At 42.1% G+C, this 21933-nt stretch overlaps 1 protein-coding gene across 3 annotated transcripts in view; it reads left to right on the plus strand.

Moving 5' to 3' along the window:
* Nucleotides 1-18249, plus strand: part of TMEM185A (transmembrane protein 185A) — a 74068-nt gene extending 55819 nt beyond the window's left edge. For 2 of the 3 annotated variants that reach the window (XM_066249668.1, XM_066249669.1), the window contains 6 exons: nucleotides 3645-3821; nucleotides 6162-6369; nucleotides 11010-11093; nucleotides 14196-14372; nucleotides 15325-15448; nucleotides 16588-18249. In XM_066249668.1, coding sequence (XP_066105765.1) covers nucleotides 3645-3821; nucleotides 6162-6369; nucleotides 11010-11093; nucleotides 14196-14372; nucleotides 15325-15448; nucleotides 16588-16832 — 1015 coding nt within the window. In that variant the 3' untranslated portion in view covers nucleotides 16833-18249. The remainder of the gene's footprint in view (nucleotides 1-3644; nucleotides 3822-6161; nucleotides 6370-11009; nucleotides 11094-14195; nucleotides 14373-15324; nucleotides 15449-16587) is intronic. The other variant, XM_066249670.1, reaches the window with a different exon arrangement.
* The last annotated feature ends 3684 nt before the right edge of the window (nucleotides 18250-21933 follow it).

The raw sequence follows: 21933 nt of genomic DNA on the forward strand, positions 1-21933 counted from the left end.
TGGCCTTGACCACTGGCATTACATCTGGCATAGTCAGCAGGATTCGGAGCAGATTGGTATGGAGCTGTTGACACCTTGAGGGGTAAAATAGAGCCTGGCTGTTCCCTGTGGCTCTCCTGGTAGGTACCATGGGCTGGGTGTTTTTTTTTTACAATCCTGCGAGAAGAAACCAAGAGCTCTGTGCAAGAAGCTGAGTGAGGTCGAAAGTTTCAGGATGAGCTGCATACTGAGCACCAGTGATGGTGTGAACTGTAGCAAGTGCTGGGGAAGGAGGCTGACTGGGTCCGATAGTTTCAGTGTGAGGTGCAGGCTGAGCACCAACGGGGCCTGGAACTGGAGTAGTCTCTGGACAAAGAGTTACAGGTATGCGAGTTGCAGTTTGCCCTAGAAGCTGAACATTAGCAGTGACGGCTGTTGGAGAAACAACTGCAGGTTTAGGAGCTGGAGAGTTAGCTTCAGGCTGAGAGCCGGCAACTACAGGAGCTGAAGCAGGTGCGGAAGATGCAACTGCCTTCATGTGGATGGAGAGGCTCTGAGTTGGTGGGAACAGGCATTTCCAGCTCCTCTTCTGGGGATGAGGAGGCTCAGGCTAAAGCTGCCATCTGCACACTTAGAGCTTGGCTGGTGGTTGCCAAGAAGGCAAAGACCCAGGGGCAGCCACAGCCTCCTCCTCAGGTAGTGGGGCACTCTGTGGTCCAGCCATACACCCTGGCAGAGCTGGAGTGAAATTCAGGCAGAGACCTATTGAGCCCCTGGCAGCCTGCTTGGTGTGGCTGCAGGACATGCGGTGGATGGCATCATGCTCTCTGGATCAGAGGTGGTCAGTAAGGCTGTGAGGGCTGCTGCCTATGCTTACCCCCCCCAACTAATGAGAAACAGGTCTGTGAAAGTTACCCAAACACAGATGTAGGTGGATTTGATTGTGGCTGGGGCAGATAGAAATTAAGTGGCAAACCTAATAATAAAGTCTTGTTGGAGTTTTGGTGGCAGCTTGAGTCAGAACAGAGGTTCCATCTGCTGATAAAGCCAGGTAAGCGGGTGGCCCCAGCATCTGCCAGGAAAATGGTTGGTGTTCAGGTTACAGAATCCCCAAGACCTGTTGTCCCAGTTTGAATAGGGGGAATGGCAAGGGACCCATCCAACAGGGACAGGTGGGGGCCAAAGGCCCCATGTGAAACTGGCCATCCACTGGTCCCCTTCTAATTTGCAGCAGGTGTTGGCATTAGAAGGTAATAGGTGCTTTTTTTTTTAAACAGCAGCAGCAGCAGCTAAAAGAACTGTTAAGGCTACACCTTGAATGTGTCTGACCCCACCAGGCCCTGTGTTCTTGTTGAGGGATTTGGATGGGGGTTGTGCCAACAGACAGCACACTATGGAAGGGTGCTGAGGTCTGTTAATAAAGAGCTTCCATGACTACAGGGATGAGGGGGGAGGCCTGAGGCCCTATGTGAACCTAGTTGCCTGTAATGGACCTTTACCTTGGTGACTTGCACAGACAGCTGGGCTGTCTATCGTGTAATGACTCTTGGACTACAGCCAGAGGGGCACACTGGCTCCCCAGTTGGATGAACATGCCATTTTTAGATAGTATGAGAGACCCTGATTGGAGGTCAGCTCAGGTGGATGCCATCCTGCACCAGGAAGTTGCTCTCATCCAATTGGATAGATTCACTAAGGACACTTTAAGGTTTTCATGGACACAGCCCTGGAATATATAGGCCCTCCCACCTACCGTGGGGTAGGGAACTAGAGAAGGGTCTCCAGTTTGTACCCTGGGCAGAGTGCTCAGGGAGACATTGTGAAGGGAACCTTTGTAATTACTGTGTAACTTTTGCTGTTGCTGTAGTCTCTGTTTCCTGTCATGTAGATTGTGACGTGAGCAACCCTGAAGGGGGGGAATGTGGGGTGCTGCATTAGGCTTGCTTGCAGGATTACCAGCTGCAAGCACTTTGCCTGTTTGGTACATGAGCATGTGGCTGTGCCATGTGTGTATGGCCTATATAAGGCTATGGATGCTTGCGCTCGAGAGAGATGGGGGATTGTGGATGGCACATTGCCTGCCTGCCACTGTGAGGGGCCATTCTTGCTGTTACTGTGCCAGAGAAGAGGTTTTCTCTGACTGTGTGCTTGTCCGCCATTGTGAGAATTTATTAAATAGAATGGCCCTAATGCTTTCTGGCTTCGCAATTTCTTTACTGTCTGTCTGAATCCAATGTGAACCTGCCTGGCCTCAGCGACTGACATTACAGATAGGTAAAATGGGTTTCTTTTTCTTCTTATTATTTTTTTTTTGTATTTTTCTGAAGCTGGAAACGGGGAGAAACAGTCAGACAGACTCCTGAATGTGCCCAACCAGGATCCATCCGGCACGCCCACCAGGGGCAACACTCTGCCCACCAGGGGGCGATGCTCTGCCCCTCCGGGGGTCGCTCTGCCGCGACCAGAGCCACTCTAGCGCCTGGGGCAGAGGCCAAGGAGCCATCCCCAGCGCCCGGGCCATCTTTGCTCCAGTGGAACCTTGGCTGCGGGAGGGGAAGAGAGAGACAGAGAGGAAGGGGGGGGGTGGAGAAGCAAATGAGCGCTTCTCCTATGTGCCCTGGCCGGGAATCGAACCCGGGTCTCCTGCACGCCAGGCCGACGCTCTACCGCTGAGCCAACCGGCCAGGGCCAAAATGGGTTTCTTATAGATAGCATACAGTTGTCTTGATTTTTAAATTCAATATGACAGTCTTTGACTTTTAATTTGTATTTACATTTAATGTAATTGTCAGTAGGGTTGAGTTTTAATTACTTTCTTCCTATGGCCTGGAAACTGCCTCAAGGCAGTAAGCTGCGATAATAAAGTTTACTGTCATTTTGTTTCTTTTGTTCTGCCCTCATGGTCCTCCACTGCCTGCTGTCCGGTATCTGAAAACTGTTGTTTCATATATTTTGCCCAGTTTCTTGTTTGACGTGGGAAGAAAAACCTCATTCCTCTTATTACATAAGAATATGGAAGTAGAAATCCTTTGCAATGTAATTTCTAATTAATATTTTAAGGATATACTCTTCAGGAAGCCCCTTTTATATGGAAATGGAGAAATTTATTGAGTCACAAAAAGTACAATACATGTAATAAAATATTACTGTATGTGAACATGAATATGGCAGCCTTTTTAAAATAAAATCAAATAATTACTCAGTGACAGAACTCAACCATTTTCTGAACATGTCAACCTTTCCCAGTCTCCATGTCTTGGTATGGCTAGTTCCTTCTGCTTGAAATGCTTCTTCATCTCACATTCTTTCCTGCCTGGCATCTTTCCATATATCCTCTAGAACCAGATCTATGATCATTACCTCTGTGCTTTACAGTGTCCCATATTTTCTCTTGTGAGCACCCATTGCACCCTGCTTCATAGCACCATTATATGTTTCTGTGTAGACTTTCTTCTACAGGAAGCCCTCCTAAGCAAGGAACTGATTTTATTCTTATGTTTCTCTTTATCCCCTAACATAGTAAGTCTACTACATAGAACTTTTCAATAAACAATTGTTGAATTAGTGACTCTTCATGCTGAAAAATATTGCTGTTATTACTCCCCATTTCAGTATCACACATTTGTACATATGAATCCTTGTTAATCATTTTACTTTTCTTTTAGTAAATTCCTCATCTATGCCTGTCTGCTGCTATTTTCTGTGCTGCTGGCCCTTCGTCTGGATGGCATCATTCAGTGGAGTTACTGGGCTGTCTTTGCACCAATATGGCTATGGAAGTTAATGGTCATTGTTGGAGCCTCTGTTGGAACTGGAGTCTGGGCACGAAATCCCCAGTATCGGTAATATTGCTTTATGGAACCCATTGCTCTCTATCCCAAGGGATCACTATCTTGCTTTTCACTTTGAATAAAGTAAGGACTGTTTTCTTTTCTACCTATCCAAGATATTATAAGAACTATAATACAGGAAACTGAATTCTAGTTTGTTTTTAAAAATTAGGTGTTTGACATGCATTTTCTTGTAAAAGCAGTATTATTTAGGGTGTTTCATTTGTTAGCCAGCCCACAGAAGCTGATGTAATCTAAAGTTCATGCCAAATATAGAACTGTTATGGCTATGCTAGACTAGGTTATGGCTAGACAAGGAAGTATAAAACCATCATGTTTGTAGGAGCAGTTCTAGAAACCAGTTCTAGCTCTGGTCATTAGGGATTTATCTTTCTCCAGTTCAGTCCTAGAAATAGAACTCTCCTTGTCCCAATCTCCTAGTCCTGCTGTTTTAGGACTGTTATCGCTGAGGGAGATAGTTTGGTCAGGAAACAGTCCCTAAAACAGAGAAAGATGGGGCACAGATGCTGTGCAGGAGATCAAAACCTTTAGGAGCCAGGCAGAGGTGTGATCTTTACCTTCAGCTTGTCTGTTCTTGGATGGCTCAGCTGGTCCAAGTGCCTGGAGTTGACTCATTCAAGCATGTAGCCTGGATCTACTAGGGCCTGTGAGAGTCTCTCTTTGCTCCCTTGCAGAGACTGGAACTTCAAAAAGGATAAAAAAGGAGAATTGTGAGGGGGGGCTATTCTTAACTTTCACCAGAATAGGGGGAAGTGAAGGAATACCCAGTAGGCAGATGGGGACGAAAAAGAGAAATACAAGCAGCCTCTTGCGTGAGAAAAGTATAGATATTCTGACACTTCAGCTTGTTTAATTCTTGGTTATTGACATTAAAATAAGATGTAGGTTATATAAAATATATTATCATATACATGACTAACAACTTTAAACTAGACACACAAAGAGCTTTGGAAGGTGGGGGACATTCTTATGTAGATGTTCTACAGTTATTGGATTTTTCTTTTCAGATTACCTGGATGACTGCAAATCTTTTTAATGAGATACTTTCAGATATCTAACATCTACTGCACCAAAAATAAAAAGTTAAATCACTGAATATTTGGGGTTCCACTAATTGATATTTAGAAGTTATTTAAACTTTTCTCTCTTTGCTTAAGATTTTTAGAGCAAGGAAAGGAATTGTATTGTGTAGTTTAATGTACTGAGTGTACAGTTGTGGTCATTTTAGTCAATAATAGTCAAGGAAAATTGTTGGGTCCTATAGAAATAACCACTGACCTTATTTTCTCTGTGTCCTAAAGTCAGGTTTATCATCATCAAGATACATCATAAATGTTTATATTTTGAATGAAACATTATAGGTCTTTCAAATGTATTATAAAGCATTTTCCTGATTAGTGGCCTTATTGTTTTTCTATTGTTCCATTCTTTAAGCTCATGTGTGATATTTAGACAGCTAATTAAACTAATTTTGTTTAAGAAGTTTTACTCTTGCTCTTCTCTCTTTCATCCACAAGTGTCAACTCATCCTAATAGAAAGGAAAATAAAAAGGCATTAATATTTTTTATTTGCATTTTAAAATAGCACCTAACAATAGTTACTATATTTTCTTGAACTATCACTCACACTTGTTCAAAAAGCTAGAGTTATTTTTGTAGCATTGCATGAAATATGATTTACATGGGTTTTAATTCATTAAGAAATGAGGGTCATAAGATGTAAGGGATATTTGTCAGTTTTCAGCAATAAAAGCAATCAACTTGAATAATCTTGGAAGCAGTTGAATTTAAAGGTATAAACAGGCCTGACCTGTGGTGGTGCAGTGGATCAAGTGTCGACTTGGGATACTGAGATTGCCGGTTCAAAACCCTGGGCTTCTCTAGTCAAGGCACATATGGGAATTGATGCTTCCTGCTCTTCCCCCTTCTTTCTCTCTTTTTCTATCTCTCTTACCCTCTCTCTCCCTCCCCTCTCTAAAATGAGTAAATAAAATAAAAAAAGAATAAAGGTTTGAACAAAAGTGTTTTATACTCTGTCAGGGAAATAATAACTGCAATTCTTCTGAGAATATCCTTTCATAATTAAAACTAAGTCTGGTTTGTTGCAATGTTTATTTCTTATCATGTAGTAGTTCTTCTCTGTTTAGAAGATTACCTATTAAATATTAAGTTTAACTAAGTTTTCTGTCTTATATTTCCTTTGCTTTTTGTCAAATTTACAAATATGACTCATAGTAACAACCTAAGTTGGTGTATTCCCTGGACTGCTTGCTTATTATGAAGCTTCTGAACTGAGGGTGGTTTTTTTTTTCTTTCTTCTGTCCCTTTTAGAGCAGAAGGAGAAACATGTGTGGAGTTTAAAGCCATGCTGATTGCAGTGGGCATCCACTTACTCCTGTTAATGTTTGAAGTGCTGGTCTGTGACAGGATCGAGCGAGGCAGCCATTTCTGGCTTCTGGTATTCATGCCACTGTTCTTTGTTTCCCCGGTGTCTGTTGCAGCTTGTGTGTGGGGCTTTCGACATGACAGGTCACTGGAGGTAAGATTTAATATATTTAAGAATGGTCAGTTATAGTGTAGATTTCTTGTCCTTTGTTAGGAAATTGATCATTAACTCTAGATCATGGTGTATTAGGAAACAAAAGACCATGAAATAATCATTTTGCACTATCTTGAGTTAAAACACTGGTTTTTCACCCAGGCCATCAGTCTTTCTTCCAGCTATGCCTGTCTACCTGTTTCAGTCAGGCTTCTTGTGAGAAACAGAACCAATAGGATAGACATAGATGTAGGTATAGATACAAATATAAATATAGATGTAAGGAGATTTATTTTAAGGTTCTAGCTCATTCAGGGCAGGACTTTAATCCCATTTAAGTTCATTTTCATGGAACTGCATGGAAGCTGCAGTCCCACTGCCCTATACAGATTGGTTCAGGGGAGAATTGTACACTATGGACACTTTGTTTTGAGCTTTTTGGGTAAAAAGTAGAAGAAGGTGATGGCGGTTGGATTGGAGGAAGCTGGAGAGTGGCTTACTTGTAGGTTGTGTGAACCTTGTAGAGATGCCGGTGTAGAAGGAAGGTGATGGAGTGAGGACCTTTGGGAAATAGAGGAAACAGGACCTTAAGCACCAGAAAGAGCTTGGCCTCAAAAAGGAAGAGTAATTTGTTTGGTGCTAGTGGGAAGGGTCTGGGCAGACTGAGGGAGAGAGTACTCCTGAGGGCCCACTTTTACCTTCCCTGCACTTCCAAACCAGCCACTTCCCTGCACTGACCCTTGTGGCTGCTTGCCAGTGGTATTAAAATTTCATGAGGTAATGTTAAAAAAGACTCCTGGAAGGGCAGTAATTTGAGCAAGGCCGAGGAACTCTGAATTAGATCCTTCTTTTTCCTCTTCATCCTGTTACCCAGCCATCTATCTCTGCATGGGCCTCTCTTTGCTCCATGTTCCCCAGGTGTCATTCGAGATCACTGTCTGTTCTCTCTTATCCCTGCCTGTCCATCCTCCCTCCTGGGGCAGGCCAGTCAGGCTTGTACTTCAGCCCCTCTCCCTTTTTTATTATTTTAAGCATTTGCTGCTGAACTTATCCATACTCTCTCTCATAACTTTGGTCTCTCAGCTGAACAAGAAAAAAGAAGACAACATCAAAACCCTCTCAGTCCTCTGGCTGTTGTGCCTTTTCCTTCCATTCACAAAAAAGACTCCTTGAAACAGTGCTGTTACAACCTTGTGCTCCCTGCTCAACTCCTTCACAGCCCCTGCATACCCTGAAACTGGCACTGAACACCCTTGGGCCAAATCCAGAGGGCCAATTCTGTCTTCATTTTTTCTGGCCACCAGCCCCTCTGTAGCTCCAGTCACTCCTTGTCCTTTGACCAGCCTGGCCACCTCTGTGTTCAGTTCTATTGTTAGTTCTTAGGATTCTAGTCTTGGACACTTTCTCTCCTCACTGTGTATACCTCTTCTGAATATTTTGTGTACATTTTCTGTTTCCACTGCCACTTATGTGCTGTCCTCCCCTAGTTTCATATTTCAAAACCCAAATTTTTCCTCTAGCTCCAGGCTCCATATCTTTCACCCAAATTTGTATCCCCTTTGTTGGTTAAAGGTACAATTCCCACGCAGTCATCCTAACTTTCTACTTTATGCATGTCTTGTTTTGCATGTTTTTCTCTTACCTGAGCAAACGAAGTAAAATCAAGCTTTAAAAATCATTTGCAAAAGATTATTTTAAACAAAATTACTGAGGTAAAACATTCTTGGTATTACCTGTTTGATTCAGCATTTCTTAGTGGAGCATGGTGTATGCAGTTGGCCTCTGGATAGGAAATGTTTTGTTGAACAGCACTGTCCTATGCAATGCAGGACCTCTGCCTAGCCCTACCCCAAAAGAGCACCTCTTACCCAGGTTGAAAAGGACCAAGTTGGATAGGGGCTGAGAAGGAGTTTTAAGAAAACTAAAAATGTGTTACTTTTTTCTTAAAACACAAAAGCATATACAAGGGCCAGGACTGCAGAGAATGAAATGGTATTATCTTAATTCACAGTTATAAAAAATTATTCACTCATATAGCCACATTCTTGGTATTCCTACCTATAAGAAGAAACAGCATGCTAGGAGTTTAGCTCCCTGTTGCTTCTTGTGTTCCAGAAGGAGGATTACCTACATTTGCTAAGGGCTGTTGGGGATAGACTCACACAGAGATGTGAAGGAGGAGTCAGGGTTGGCCAGTGAGTCATATGCAGGTAGGGAAGGAGAAGGTATTTTCCAGGTAAAGGAAATAACACATACAGAGGCAGAGGCAGGAGAAAATCTGTCATGTCGAGTGAACAATGATGGCTCAAATGACAAGCATGGTTTTGCAAGCTGCCAAGTTTTTGGAGCAGAATAGTGGTAATATTTTCACAGTATGAATGTACTTAATACCACTGAACTGTAAAAAGATGGTTAAGATGGCAAGTTTTATGTTGTGTGTATTTTACCACAATAAAAAAATATGCCTGGAACATAAGGTGGAAAGGAGGATATTGTGGCATTTTGGGAAAAGGGAGGCTATATAGAGAGATTGGGCTGAGTAGGGGCCAGATCCTCACTCCTCAAAGCATGTGCCCAACTACTCTAGCTTTCATAGTGAACTCACAGGGAACCCATGAGATATTGGACATTTTTTAAGGGAAAAGCAGTGATAATTGTCATCTGTGAAGGTACCATATGACCTACTAGCTCCAAGTAGTTTATGGTTTTATTAGTTCACATTACATTCCTTTTGATAATGTCACAGAAGAAGATGGGTTGTTGGCAGTTCCTGTGATGAGAAGGTAGTACTGTGGAAAAATTGGTATGGAGAACAGGTAATGAGTTTAGAAATACCTTGGGAAATTGAGCAGTAGCCAACAGGCATACCCATCCCATTAGCAATTACTTGTGTTTATTTAAGAATGAAATTAAGATATTTTCTTTCAATTTGTGTGAGTGTTTTTTTTAGGATGACTAGTTAGCAAACAAATACTAAATTTAGATCTAATGACTTAAATACATGTAACTATTAGGTCCTTCTTTTGGCCCAGAGGCCAACAAAAGAATTGCTGAGTCGCAAATGCCCTGTGAACTGCGAAGTTTTGAGAAGCTCTGGCCCAGATCCAGTGGCCTCATGTGATTCTACTTCTCTGGGCACTGGTGAGCCATTGAGGAGCAGTGAGCACTGCAGGCAGAAGGCAGGCAGTCTGGAGGGCTTTGGGGACCTGAGGGCCATTCAGGACTGGAGACCGGGAAGATTGTCAGAGGGCTGTTGGAGTGCTTTGGGGGTTGGGGATGAAGAAGGCCTAATTAGGCAACAGTAATTGGGATGGAGAGAAGGCAGGAGATTCAAAAATAGTCTGGATGGTAGAGAGGACAGAATGTGGTGACTCTGGGAGAATGTGGGAGGAGGTATATAGGGTGCTTTCTGGCATCATGGTTCAGGTAATTAGGCCACTGTGGTACCTTACAACAAAATGGGAGGCTATCAAAAGGGGTGGGACAGGGTAAAGGGGTAAAGGTATGGGGAATAATGAACTCAGTTCAGGACTTGTTTCATCTGAGGAGCATCGAGGAGAGCTGGGTCTGGGCCACAGCACAAAGGCTAGATTGGAGACAGAGATTAGAGGACCAGTCAAGGGGAGGTAACACAAGTCAGGGGTGTGGATGACAGTTCTTCTCCCCTATCCCTATTGGCAGAGCAAGTGAGTGAAAGCATGTGTGTTTGTGTCTATGTATCTTTAGTGGGGAGAGAAGAGTGAATTTAAGGCTGTGGGGAGCATCACCATTTAAAGTGAGAAAAAGGAGACTGAAAAGAATTGTCAAAGACCAATACGTGGGCAACACTGTGCACTGGGATTCTAGAAGCTGAAAGGAGTAGTCAGCAATATCAGATGCTACAGAGATCTCTATGAAAACAGTTTCTGAGATCAGACAAGATCAAACTGAAAAAAAGAAAAAAACAACAGTTTCTGGGCAGTCATGAGGGTATGGTCTGGATCACTGTGTTTGGAGCTTGGAATGGCAGGGAAGGCCATGAGGCTTAAGTCTCACAAAGCTTGATGGTCATGGAAAGAGAGAGGTAGAGCTAGGAGGGTGTACTGAATCAAGGGAACAGTGAGGTCGTTTGGTCTTCACGTTTTATTTGTAATGGGAATGAATTGAACTTCTTTCTGTGATTCTGGGAAAAATCAGTGTAATAGATAAGGTTAAAGAAGCAGTAAAGTATTTATAATTGACATCTTGATGTGACAATGCTCGTAAAGCCTGAAAGAAAAGGATGGATGCAGGGCTGAGTCCTGGGTACAAGAAGGAAATACAGGGATGGGTAAAGAATAGAGATTGTGGTAGAGGTAGGAAGGAAACCAAGGGAGTCCTGTGGATTGCCTATATACTCAGCAAGCCTGGAAAAAAGGTCATTGCCTGGACAAGCATAAGGGGAAAGCAGCCACTGAGCAGAGGGGTCAAGGCAGAGGTATTTTCTCTTTGACACAGCATTGCTTTGCTCCTGTGGTGCTGAAAATCGGACAATCCCAGTGTAACTTAATAAAACTTGTACAGTATTGTAAATTGCATTGCCTTTTAGTTTGTTAGCCAAACCAGTGCAATACTGAATAGAACTTTTACTTTGTTTAATGGATTCTTCTCTTGATTTTTAGTTAGAAATCCTGTGTTCTGTCAACATTCTCCAGTTTATATTCATTGCCTTAAGACTGGACAAGATCATCCACTGGCCCTGGCTTGTATGTAACTATTTAAATCCTTAAATAAACTTTTTTTAAATTATAAAAGTAATTTGTGTTCATTGTAGAAAACTTGGAAAAGACAGATAAGCATAGGTAATAGAATAAAATCATTCATAATACACTGGAAGATAAGATGTTTATTCCTTGTTTTGTGCTATATTGTTTCATAAAGATAGTTGAGAGCATACCATGTATATAAGTTTGTATCCTGATTTCTTGTTCTAATATTGTATCCTAAACATTTTCTCATGTCAATAAAAGGTCTTTAAAAACATAACTATTAAAGTTTTATTGATGGATAATATTCTTCAAATGCGTTTACCAAACCATTCTCTTATTTCTGAATATTGAAGTTGTTACCAATGTTTTGTGATTATAAATCATGCTGCAGCATATATTTTTGTGCATAAAAACTTTTGCTTGATTTCTTTATTGTTTTATTGGGAAAGACTCCAGGTACATTATTACTAGGCCAGAGAGTGGGAACTTTTTGAGATTTTGAAATACCAACTGCGCTACCAATTTGCTTTTCAAAAAAGCAGTGCCAGTTTATACTACTGCTAAGGGTGAAGTATATGTCATGCTTATAACTCATAGCTTCAATTTACATGTGCTTGGTTAATATTGACTGTGCATAGGTACATAGCAGAATGGATGAATGTATACACTCATACATATGTACATATGCATAGCAAGCTATGGATTACAGAATATGCTGTGGTTTCAACTATTAATGCAGAGAAAGAAGATGAGAATGGAGGTAGAAAAACTACATTGAATTTTAGAGGCAGTCATGCTGGTGTTTTTTTTCCCCTTGCTGCTTGATACTAATTTTTGCACACAAGACATTTTCTGTAATTCATGTGGTTTACCTATTAACAATATACAAAATACAGTGAAAAAAAGAGGAAATATTCATTTGGCAACAGGAAATAAAATAAGGGAACATATATTGCCTTCACAATGACTAAAGACAAGGCTCAACACTTCTGCCTAAAGTCTTTTATAAAATATTAATAAAATAAAATATTATCCAACCACCCATTGTACATCTTCAGGGTGCTGTATCTGGAAAACAGTAATTAGGTTTCAGACTTTTTGTTGTTAAATGGAGGAAAAAAATCATGCTAAGACCAAAAATTAAGTGTAAGGTATATCAGGGGAAAAAAAATAGGAGTTATGAATGTTTTCCATAGTTGAACAGAGGGATTTTTTCAGGCCCAGTCCTGTCTGATCTCAGCAGATGAAGCAGTCTGGTTGCACATTTCCCAAAGTGATCAAGAGAGACCAAATTTGGCCATCAAGACCACTAACATTTCACCCACAGGGGGCATGCCACTAAGTGAGAGTCTAGTTACAGGGAAGAGGCTGTGCATAGACTGTACAGCAAAACCTATGATCAGGAACTCCGAGTCACTCAGGAGGGCTAAAAACTCAAATATTGGCCTAAAAAATAAAATGTAAAACCAAAGAACTATTAGTATAAAACAGGAGAAAATCTTTGAGACTTGGACTTAGGTAAAGAGTTCCCAAAAATGACACAAACAACATGGTTCATAAAAGAAGCTCAAAACTTCAATGAAAATACAGGCCACAGGGTAGGAGAACATATTTGTAAAGTACATGTCTGACCAGAATTTGTATCCAAAACATCTAAAGAACTCTAAAAATTAAAACAAACCAACCTAATTTAAAAATTGACAGAAAACTTGAACAGACTATTTACAAAAAGAATGTACAAATATTGAATGAGCACAAGGAAAGAACATTGAGCATTAGAGAAAGGCAATAAAAATCAGGATGCAGTACCACAACACATTCACCAGAATGGCAAAAATAACACAATACCAAGTGCCGGGGAGGGTGCAGAGGGACATGGACACTCACATGTCACTGGGAGGAATGCCAAATTGTATAGGCATCTTGGAAAAATAGTTTCACGATTTCTTATAAAGTTAAACATAGAATTGCCATGTGACTCAGCGCCAATCCTGCATATTGCCCCCAGAAAAGTGAAAATGTAGAGCCACACAAAAGCCCATTCACAAGTGTTTATAGCAGTTATATTTATGATAGCCAAAAGTGGGAAAACCCCCAAATCTTCAATGGGTGACTGGGTGGGTTGTTGTACATCTATCCAGTCGACCACCACTCAGCAATGAAAAGGAATGACCTGTTGATGCATGCAGCAACTTGAATGAATCTCAAAGACATTCTGCTGACTGAGAGAAGGGAGTCTAAGATGGTGACATTCTATATGATTCCATCTGCAACACTGTATTGAAAAAACAAAAGTGCAGTGATACAGAACAAAGCAATGGTTTCCAGAAGTTGTGGGTAGAGTAAGGAGGTGACACAGTGAAGGGACAACATGAGGGAGTCTTATGGGGTCAAGGAGCTGTCCTGTATCCTACCTGGGGCTATGCCAACCTACACGTGCGTATGTGAGAAGTCATAGAACTGTATAATAAAGAAAACAATTTTCCAGTTTGCTATCACAAGATAGGGCTAACAGATGTGGGCATTATATGAGGTATTTCTGGTATGACAGCAGCAGACACAGGACCCACCTGGGAGACGTGGCAGGGACCAGGTTAGTGCAGACCTCCCAGCATCAATGTGCAAGTTGAGGGCCTGTGCACCCCGGGCAGCCAAAGCTTCCAAGGCACACAGTCCCCAGTTTATGACCAAAGTACCTCCGGCAGGATGGGTAAATGGCCTGTGAAGAAGGTATGTTAGGGTAAATGGGGTGAGTGTGCATGAAGTGGTAGCACTGTCCTGTTTCCCTGGCAGTTGGGAGCAAGAGGGTGATGCTGGCAGAGTAGGTGCAGGCTGTTAGATCATACCTTAATTTTGAAAAGCAGCTGCAAGGCTCTTCACCCTAAGAATGATCCATAGTGGAAAACTTCCAGGGCAGGTGGCAGGTCTCACAGTGAGTGTACTGTGTGTCCTCACAGCATTCCCAGCATGTAGGGTTATCCTTGTTAGTACTTGCACTATCTTCACCACAGATATCCTGCAAGGGGTTTACCATGTTTCCCCTCAGATGCTGAGGTAGAAACTAAACTACTATAAAGACATTTTTTCTCCTTCCCTTAGGTTGTGTGTGTCCCCCTGTGGATTCTCATGTCCTTTCTGTGCCTGGTGGTTCTCTATTATATTGTGTGGTCTGTCCTATTTCTGCGATCCATGGATGTGATTGCAGAACAGCGAAGGACACACATAACAATGGCACTGAGCTGGATGACCATTGTCGTGCCTCTCCTTACTTTTGAGGTAAGCTTTTGACAATAGAACTTTCGGCCCTGGCCGGTTGACTCAGTGGTAGAGCATCGGCCTAGCGTGCGGAGGACCGGGGTTCGATTCCCGGCCAGGGCACACAGGAGAAGCACCCATTTGCTTCTCCACCCCTCCGCCGCGCTTTCCTCTCTGTCTCTCTCTTCCCCTCCCGCAGCCAAGGCTCCATTGGAGCAAAGATGGCCCGGGCGCTGGGGATGGCTCTGTGGCCTCTGCCTTAGGCGCTAGAGTGGCTCTGGTCGCAACATGGCGACGCCCAGGATGGGCAGAGCATCGCCCCCTGGTGGGCAGAGCGTCGCCCCTGGTGGGCGTGCCGGGTGGATCCTGGTCGGGCACATGCGGGAGTCTGTCTGACTGTCTCTCCCCGTTTCCAGCTTCAGAAAAATGAAAAAAAAAAAAATTAAAAAAAAAAAAAACAATAGAACTTTCAAGGTCCTTTCCTATGACAGCACTCTATGTAACTATAAGGTCAGTCCACTCTCCCTGAAAATCACCATGAGTTAACTCTTGGAGAGTACACCAAGATACAATAACAGTAAAATTAGAAAGTTTTTTCCTCACAGGTGGTGGGGGCTGTCAGTGAGAAATGTACCTTTCTAGGTATGATGCATCTATATGTATTAATTTGTCTACTTCTACAAAGAGAAATTGGTGGTTGTATTTTCGTGTATGAATTCTGGGGAGAATTATAGGATGGGCATTGTTGACTCCTCAGAACCAACACAAGAAGGAGTTTCCCATAACAATCCTAGTGTTGAATACTTTGCAGATGGGTGGATTTTGTTTCCTCTAAAGTAGAGGGTTTTTGTGGTCTTCTGTGGAGCTGACTTCCCCCCTTATGAGAACTGGTAAGGGAAGAGCACTCTGGCTTCTGACATTGTTTATTTTCTGATGCTGTATCCAAGAACCTCAACTGTTTCTCTTTTCTTAGATCCTGTTGGTTCACAAACTGGATGGCCACAATGCATTCTCTTGTATCCCAATATTTGTCCCCCTTTGGCTTTCCTTGATCACTCTGATGGCAACCACATTTGGACAGAAGGGAGGAAACCACTGTATGTACTCAGCATTTCAGAAATCCTTGGGGGGGGGGGGGTGCCCGCACATAAGGACCTGCTCTATGAAAGGATGAGCCTGAGGGCCCCAATTAGGGAGTTTACATTGGAAAGCTGGTGCTCAGGAAGGCCTGGAATCTTCCAAGGGAAGGCTGTGCTGTCAACCTTGATTTCCATGCCCTGCACCATGACCTCCAAAGCAGTACACTAAAGTTTGAGGTAGGACTGATCATGGCAGATAGCCTATCTGAGCCCATCCTGTCCTCTGCAACATGGGAATTAAGATATCTACTTTTCAGGGGATCCTGAGGATTAGATGAAAATCCAAATTGCTCATTGAATGCCAGGAGGCCTAGGTCCTATTTCCAACTTGCTTTCCCCAGTGTCATTTTTTATGTCACCCGGTCTTGTCAGTGGTGCCCTGCTTGTTCTCTTTTTCTTCACTTACATGCCGTGATACTCAGGTTTGAAGGGATCTATGAAGAGAGTCTTTACCTCACTAGATTATGAGCTCCTTTGCATGTAGTCCCTGAACATGCCCTTCTGGAAACCAGTGGAAGGGTGTGTTGTGTGCCAGCGTTAACCTCAGGTCCTATGGTACACAGGAAGAGCAGACCTCTGAGAAGTAGCTTTGAGGTGGCCCCTTAAGCTCAGGCCACCTCCTAGCCTAAACCAACATGTATCTTTCATCCTCCTGGATTGCGAAAAATTACAGAAATACTTCCTTGGATACCACTCTTTGTCATACATAAGTTTATCGTGGGTGGGGAAGATTAGAGGATGTCCACAGAGTCTAGATGTCACAGGTATTTGAGACTCACTAGAGCAAGTACTCAAACTGGAACACCCATCAGAATCCCCAGGAGGGCCAATTGTGATTTAAGAAATAAGGGCTGGGCTGAGATTGTATCCCTACTGAGGTCCTAGGGACAGTATCACAGCTGGTCTGGGAACCCCTCTGGGAGCTCAATCTGGAATCATGGAGCTCAGATATGACTTCTTGTCCTTAGTGGGTATTTAGGACTTGCTCAGTCTTTATTTCCAAGATACCAGGATAAAAATTCTCATTCAGGAAGGAAAAGTAACATGAAATGTATTACAAAGACTCGTACTTTTAAAAGTACATTCTTCTTTTGCAGGGTGGTTTGGTATTCGTAAGGATTTCTGTCAGTTTCTCCTCGAAGTCTTCCCATTTTTAAGAGAATATGGAAACATTTCTTATGACCTCCATCATGAAGATAATGAAGAAACTGAAGAAACCCCAGTTCCAGAACCTCCTAAAATTGCTCCTCTGTTTCGAAAGAAGACCAGGGTAGTTATCACCCAGAGTCCTGGGAAGTATGTCCTCCCACCTCCCAAATTAAACATTGAAATGCCAGATTAAACAGCACTTCCTGGGGCAGAACACAAGTGCACTGGGACGCATGCACTCCTGTACCTTCCTCTGCCTCCTTGTTCACCCCCTAGAACTGGAAGTGGAGCTGGAGCTCCAAGCACTTCAATCTCATGCCTTGTTTGCACTTAGTGCCTACCAGTGACTCGCCACAATGGGACACACAGGTAGCAGATGACTGGATCATGTGGTGTGGCTTGGGGCGTGTCAGAGGATGTGGATGCAATAGATGAAGTGTATATGAGAGGGAAAGATCAAGCCAGTTCAGAACCACTGGTGGTGGGCTTGATCAGGCAAGAGAATTAACATCTACAGAGCTGTTTTTTCAAAGTGCTAAAATACCTATCAAAAGTGTTATTTGAAATTGTATTTTTAAACTGGGCTAGCCTCACCGCTTAGCTCCAATCTTCCTGTTGTGGCGTAGTTGGTAGGAACTGTAAATAGGCCTCTCTGGCACCATGTGTATATCCACATCATCATTACTGTTCGTGTTTCTGCTGTGGAAGTAGTTTCTTTTTGGGCATGCTGACAGCAGTTTTTAATGGCCCCATTGGTGAGCCCTTTCTAATGGAGTGACTCCTTGCTTGTATAGTATTTATATAAATATTTTAGCATTGTAAAATACCATGTTAAACCCTAGTTCTGTACAGTATATTCTGTTAAAATATTTTTTTTACAAGCTTGTACTGGAGACATATGTGTTCATTGCAGAAGTAGAAGTTGGTGGCATACTGTCCCATCCACTGTGGTGCCACTCCTTAACAGGATATCACCATTTCCTTTTTAATTTCTCCGCATACATAGTAGCAGCTACTTCCAGAACACCTACAATAAGCAAGAAATGGTCTGTGTTTTTCTAACATTCTGGGAATATTGACTTGCCAGAAATTTATAAAGCATGACTTGAAACTGGAACACTGGAGGAAGTTACTGAGACTAGGAACCAGTGGAACTGTGTATATGAGAAGATCTTAGGCTTTTGTCTGCCCCAGCAAGAAAGCTTCTGGCTGGGTCCGTGTTTTTAACTAGAAGGACAGTTGCTCCAAAAGCTGGTGGTGAAGCCATGAGTCAAAGGGGAAGAAAGATCCTACAGGTAACACCCTTCTTCCTGGAAACAATTAGGCCATTTGTTAAAGGAAGGTAAAAGGAGCACTGACATTCTCATCTAGGGAAAGAGTGGGGGGTTTAAGGCCAGCATCTGCTAACTTGTCTAAGCTGGGATCACCTGATGTCCACCACATGCGTGACTTGAATCTGACTCTGGCCTCCAGCCAGAAAGCTCTGTCTGAGGGAAAGGAGACATTTGGAATGGCTGTAGCCTTTCCTGCTTGGTGTGTAACAAATGTAAATCAATCCACTATTTTTGCTCCTTTTAGCTGTTTAATAAACTGTTTCCTCATTTTCCATGTACTCTGTGTGAGTCTTGCTTTAGATACCAACAGGATATGGGAATTGTTATAAGCCAGTGGGGAAGGAAACTGGCTGCCTCAGGTGGTGGAGGTATCTGGGGGTGGGTGAATATCCCTGAGTCTTCAGGTACAGTCTAAAAATGCAGCATGCACAGGGAAAGAGAGGTGTTATGGAAATTCTACTGTTGTTTGATGAATACAGTTCTTCAATCATTATGCCTCAGGGGCCTTATGAAAGTATTCTTGGGTTCCAGGACAGTCTCAAGCTGAAATAGGCTATTTAGCAGTCCCAAGGCATTCACATCAGCAGCTGAGTATTACTTATGGCCAAATAAAATCTTCAGTTTCTGTCTAGCTCACCCTAGCTGCCTGTACAGTTTAATGGGCATTTAACTCAGGAGGTGTTTTAGAGCATGCTTTGCAGCAACTGACAAGGAAGTCCACCACTTGCTGGTAATAGATTATTTTCTACAGAAGCCAAAAGCCACAGATGGATTATTTTGAAAGTTCATTAGATTTCAGACATTCTGTTAGACAAAACACCCTTTTCTGTAAACTGCAGTAGCTATGGCTTAAGTGTTAGATACCTTGCTACCTAATGTACATTCCATTGGATCCTTATAACCCAGTGAGGCACATGCAACTACTATTATTCCCATGAGGAAATAATACTCATGGTAGTATTATTTCATGGACCTCAGAGAGGTCAAGTAACAGGCCCAGAGTCATGCAACTAGGAAATGTCAGATCCAAGCCAACAGTATGATCTCTGTAACAGCCCTTTCCCTCTGTATACTACATGTTCAGACTGTACTCAAACACTCATTAGGAATGTTCACTCACCCTTGCATGTCTTGGCCACCTGTGGTAGCTTGTGGCTTTCTCTGAGGGGAGAAAGAGAAAACTGTGGGGGAGAAGGATACTTAGCATAATCAGACCCAGAGCTTGGTTAAGGTGGGGCAAAGTCCTCTTGGTGGTCCTCACCTGCACTTCACAAGACCTGGGCCCATGTTCTCTGCCTATGTGAGTCTTCCGCTCTGACCAAGGCTGTCAATCTCTGAGTTCCCTGAGGAGGTATAGGTGGGGATTGCTTAGCCTGACAACCCTGCTCAAGGTCCCACAGAGCCAACAGTAGCATCTGGAGTTGGCATCTGTGAGTCCTGGGTGTTGAGGCTGGTGGACCCCTCAGATCTCCCTTAGGAAGTTCCTTACAACTCTTGCAAAGAATGCTTGCAGTACCAGGACAAATGCTAAAGGAGGAACTGCCTCACCGAAGACATGGGGAAGGGTTAATGAAGAAAAACCTTTTTTATGATATCTCTTCACCAGACAGGCTGACACTTTGGAAACCCTGCATTCTAGAGGTTTAGGTATTACTGAAGACTCTGAGCAGAAGCAGGGATTTGGGGAGGTCCTGCGGGTTTGCGGTTATCTGCCTACTTTTGCCTGTTGTTGCAGGCTTTTTCATTTTTTTTTAATAATTTTATTTTTTTAATGGGGTGACATCAATAAATCAGGATACATATATTCAAAGATAACAAGTCCAGGTTATCTTGTCATTCAATTATGTTGCATACCCACCACCGAAAGTCAGATTGTCCTCTGTCACCTTCTATCTTGTTTTCTTTGTGCCCCTCCCCACCGCCTTTCCCTCTCCCATTCCCCCCTCCCCCCCGTAACCACCACATTCTTATCAATGTCTCTTAGTTTCACTATTATGTCCCACCTACGTATGGAATAATACAGTTCCTGTTTTTTTCTGATTTACTTATTTCACTCCTTATAATGTTATCAAGATCCCACCATTTTGCTGTAAATGTTCCGATGTCATCATTTCTTATGGCTGAGTAGTATTCCATAGTGTATATGTGCCACATCATCTTTATCCAGTCATCTATTGATGGGCTTTTTGGTTGTTTCCATGTCCTGGCCACTGTGAACAATGCTGCAATGAACATGGGGCTGCATGTGTCTTTACGTATCAATGTTTCTGAGTTTTTGGGATATATACCCAGTAGAGGGATTGCTGGGTCATAAGGTAGTTCTATTTTCAGTTTTTTGAGGAACCACCATACTTTCTTCCATAATGGTTGTACTACTTTACATTCCCACCAACAGTGTATGAGGGTTCCTTTTTCTCCACAGCCTCTCCAACATTTGCTATTACCTGTCTTGCTAATAACAGCTAATCGAACAGGTGTGAGGTGGTATCTCATTGCCGTTTTGATTTGCATTTCTCTAATAGCTAAAGAAGATGAGCATCTTTTCATATATCTGTTGGCCATTTGTATTTCTTCCTGGGAGAAGTGTCTATTCATATCCTCTTCCCATTTTTTTATTGCATTGTTTGTTTGTTTGTTGTTGAGTTTTATGAGTTCTTTGTATATTTTGGATATTAGGCCCTTATCTGAGCTGTTGTTTGAAAATATCATTTCCCATTTAGTTGGCTTTCTGTTTATTTTGTTATCAGTTTCTCTTGCTGAGCAAAAACTTCTTAGTCTGATGTAGTCCCATTCATTAATTTTTGCCTTCACTTCTCTTGCCTGTGGAGTCAAATTCATAAAATGCTCTTTAAAACCCAGGTCCATGAATTGAGTACCTATGTCTTCTTCTATGTACTTAATTGTTTCAGGTCTTATGTTTAGATCTTTGATCCATTTTGAGTTAATTTTTGTACAGGGGGAGAGACTGTAGTCCAGTTTCATTCTTTTGCATGTGGCTTTCCAGTTTTCCCAACACCATTTGTTGAAGAGGCTTTCTTTTCTCCATTGTGTGTTGTTGGCCCCTTTATCAAAAATTATTTGACTATATATATGTGGTTTTATTTCTGGGTTTTCTATTCTGTTCCATTGGTCTGAGTGTCTATTTTTCTGCCAATACCATGCTGTTTTGATTGTCGTGGCCCTATAATATAGTTTGAAGTCAGGTATTGTAATGCCCCCAGCTTCATTCTTTTTCTTTAGGATTGCTTTGGCTATTCGGGGTTTTTTATAGTTCCATATAAATCTGATGATTTTTTGCTCTATTTCTTAAAAAAACATCATTGGAAGTTTGATGGGAATTGCATTAAATTTGTATATTGCTTTGGGTAATATAGCCATCTTGATTATATTTATTCTTCCTAGCCAAGAACAAGGTATATTCTTCCATCTCATTATATCTTTTTCGATTTCCCTTAACAATGGTTTATAGTTTTCATTATATAAGTCCTTTACATTCTTTGTTATGTTTATTCCTAAGTATTTTATTTTTTTTTTGTTGCAATCGTGAAGGGGATTATTCTTTTGAGTTCGTTCTCAGTTGTTTCATTGTTGGCATATAGAAAGGCTATTGACTTCTGTATGTTAATTTTGTATCCTGCGACCTTACTGTATTGGCTTATTGTTTCTAGTAGTCTTTTTGTGAATTCTTTGGGGTTTTCGATGTATAGGATCATATCATCTGCAAAAAGTGATACCTTTACTTCTTCTTTCCAATATGGATTCCTTTTATATCTTTGTCTTGTCTGATTGCTCTGGCTAGAACCTGTAGTACCACATTAAATAAGAGTGGAGAGAGTGGACATCCCTGTCTTGTTCCTGATTTAAGGGGGAAAGCCTTCAGTTTAGTGCCAGTTAATATGATGTTAGCTGATGGTTTATCATATATGGCCTTTATCATGTTGAAATATTTTCCTTCTATAC

The sequence above is a fragment of the Saccopteryx bilineata genome, chromosome X, assembly GCF_036850765.1.
Source record: "Saccopteryx bilineata isolate mSacBil1 chromosome X, mSacBil1_pri_phased_curated, whole genome shotgun sequence".
NCBI lineage: Eukaryota > Metazoa > Chordata > Mammalia > Chiroptera > Emballonuridae > Saccopteryx > Saccopteryx bilineata.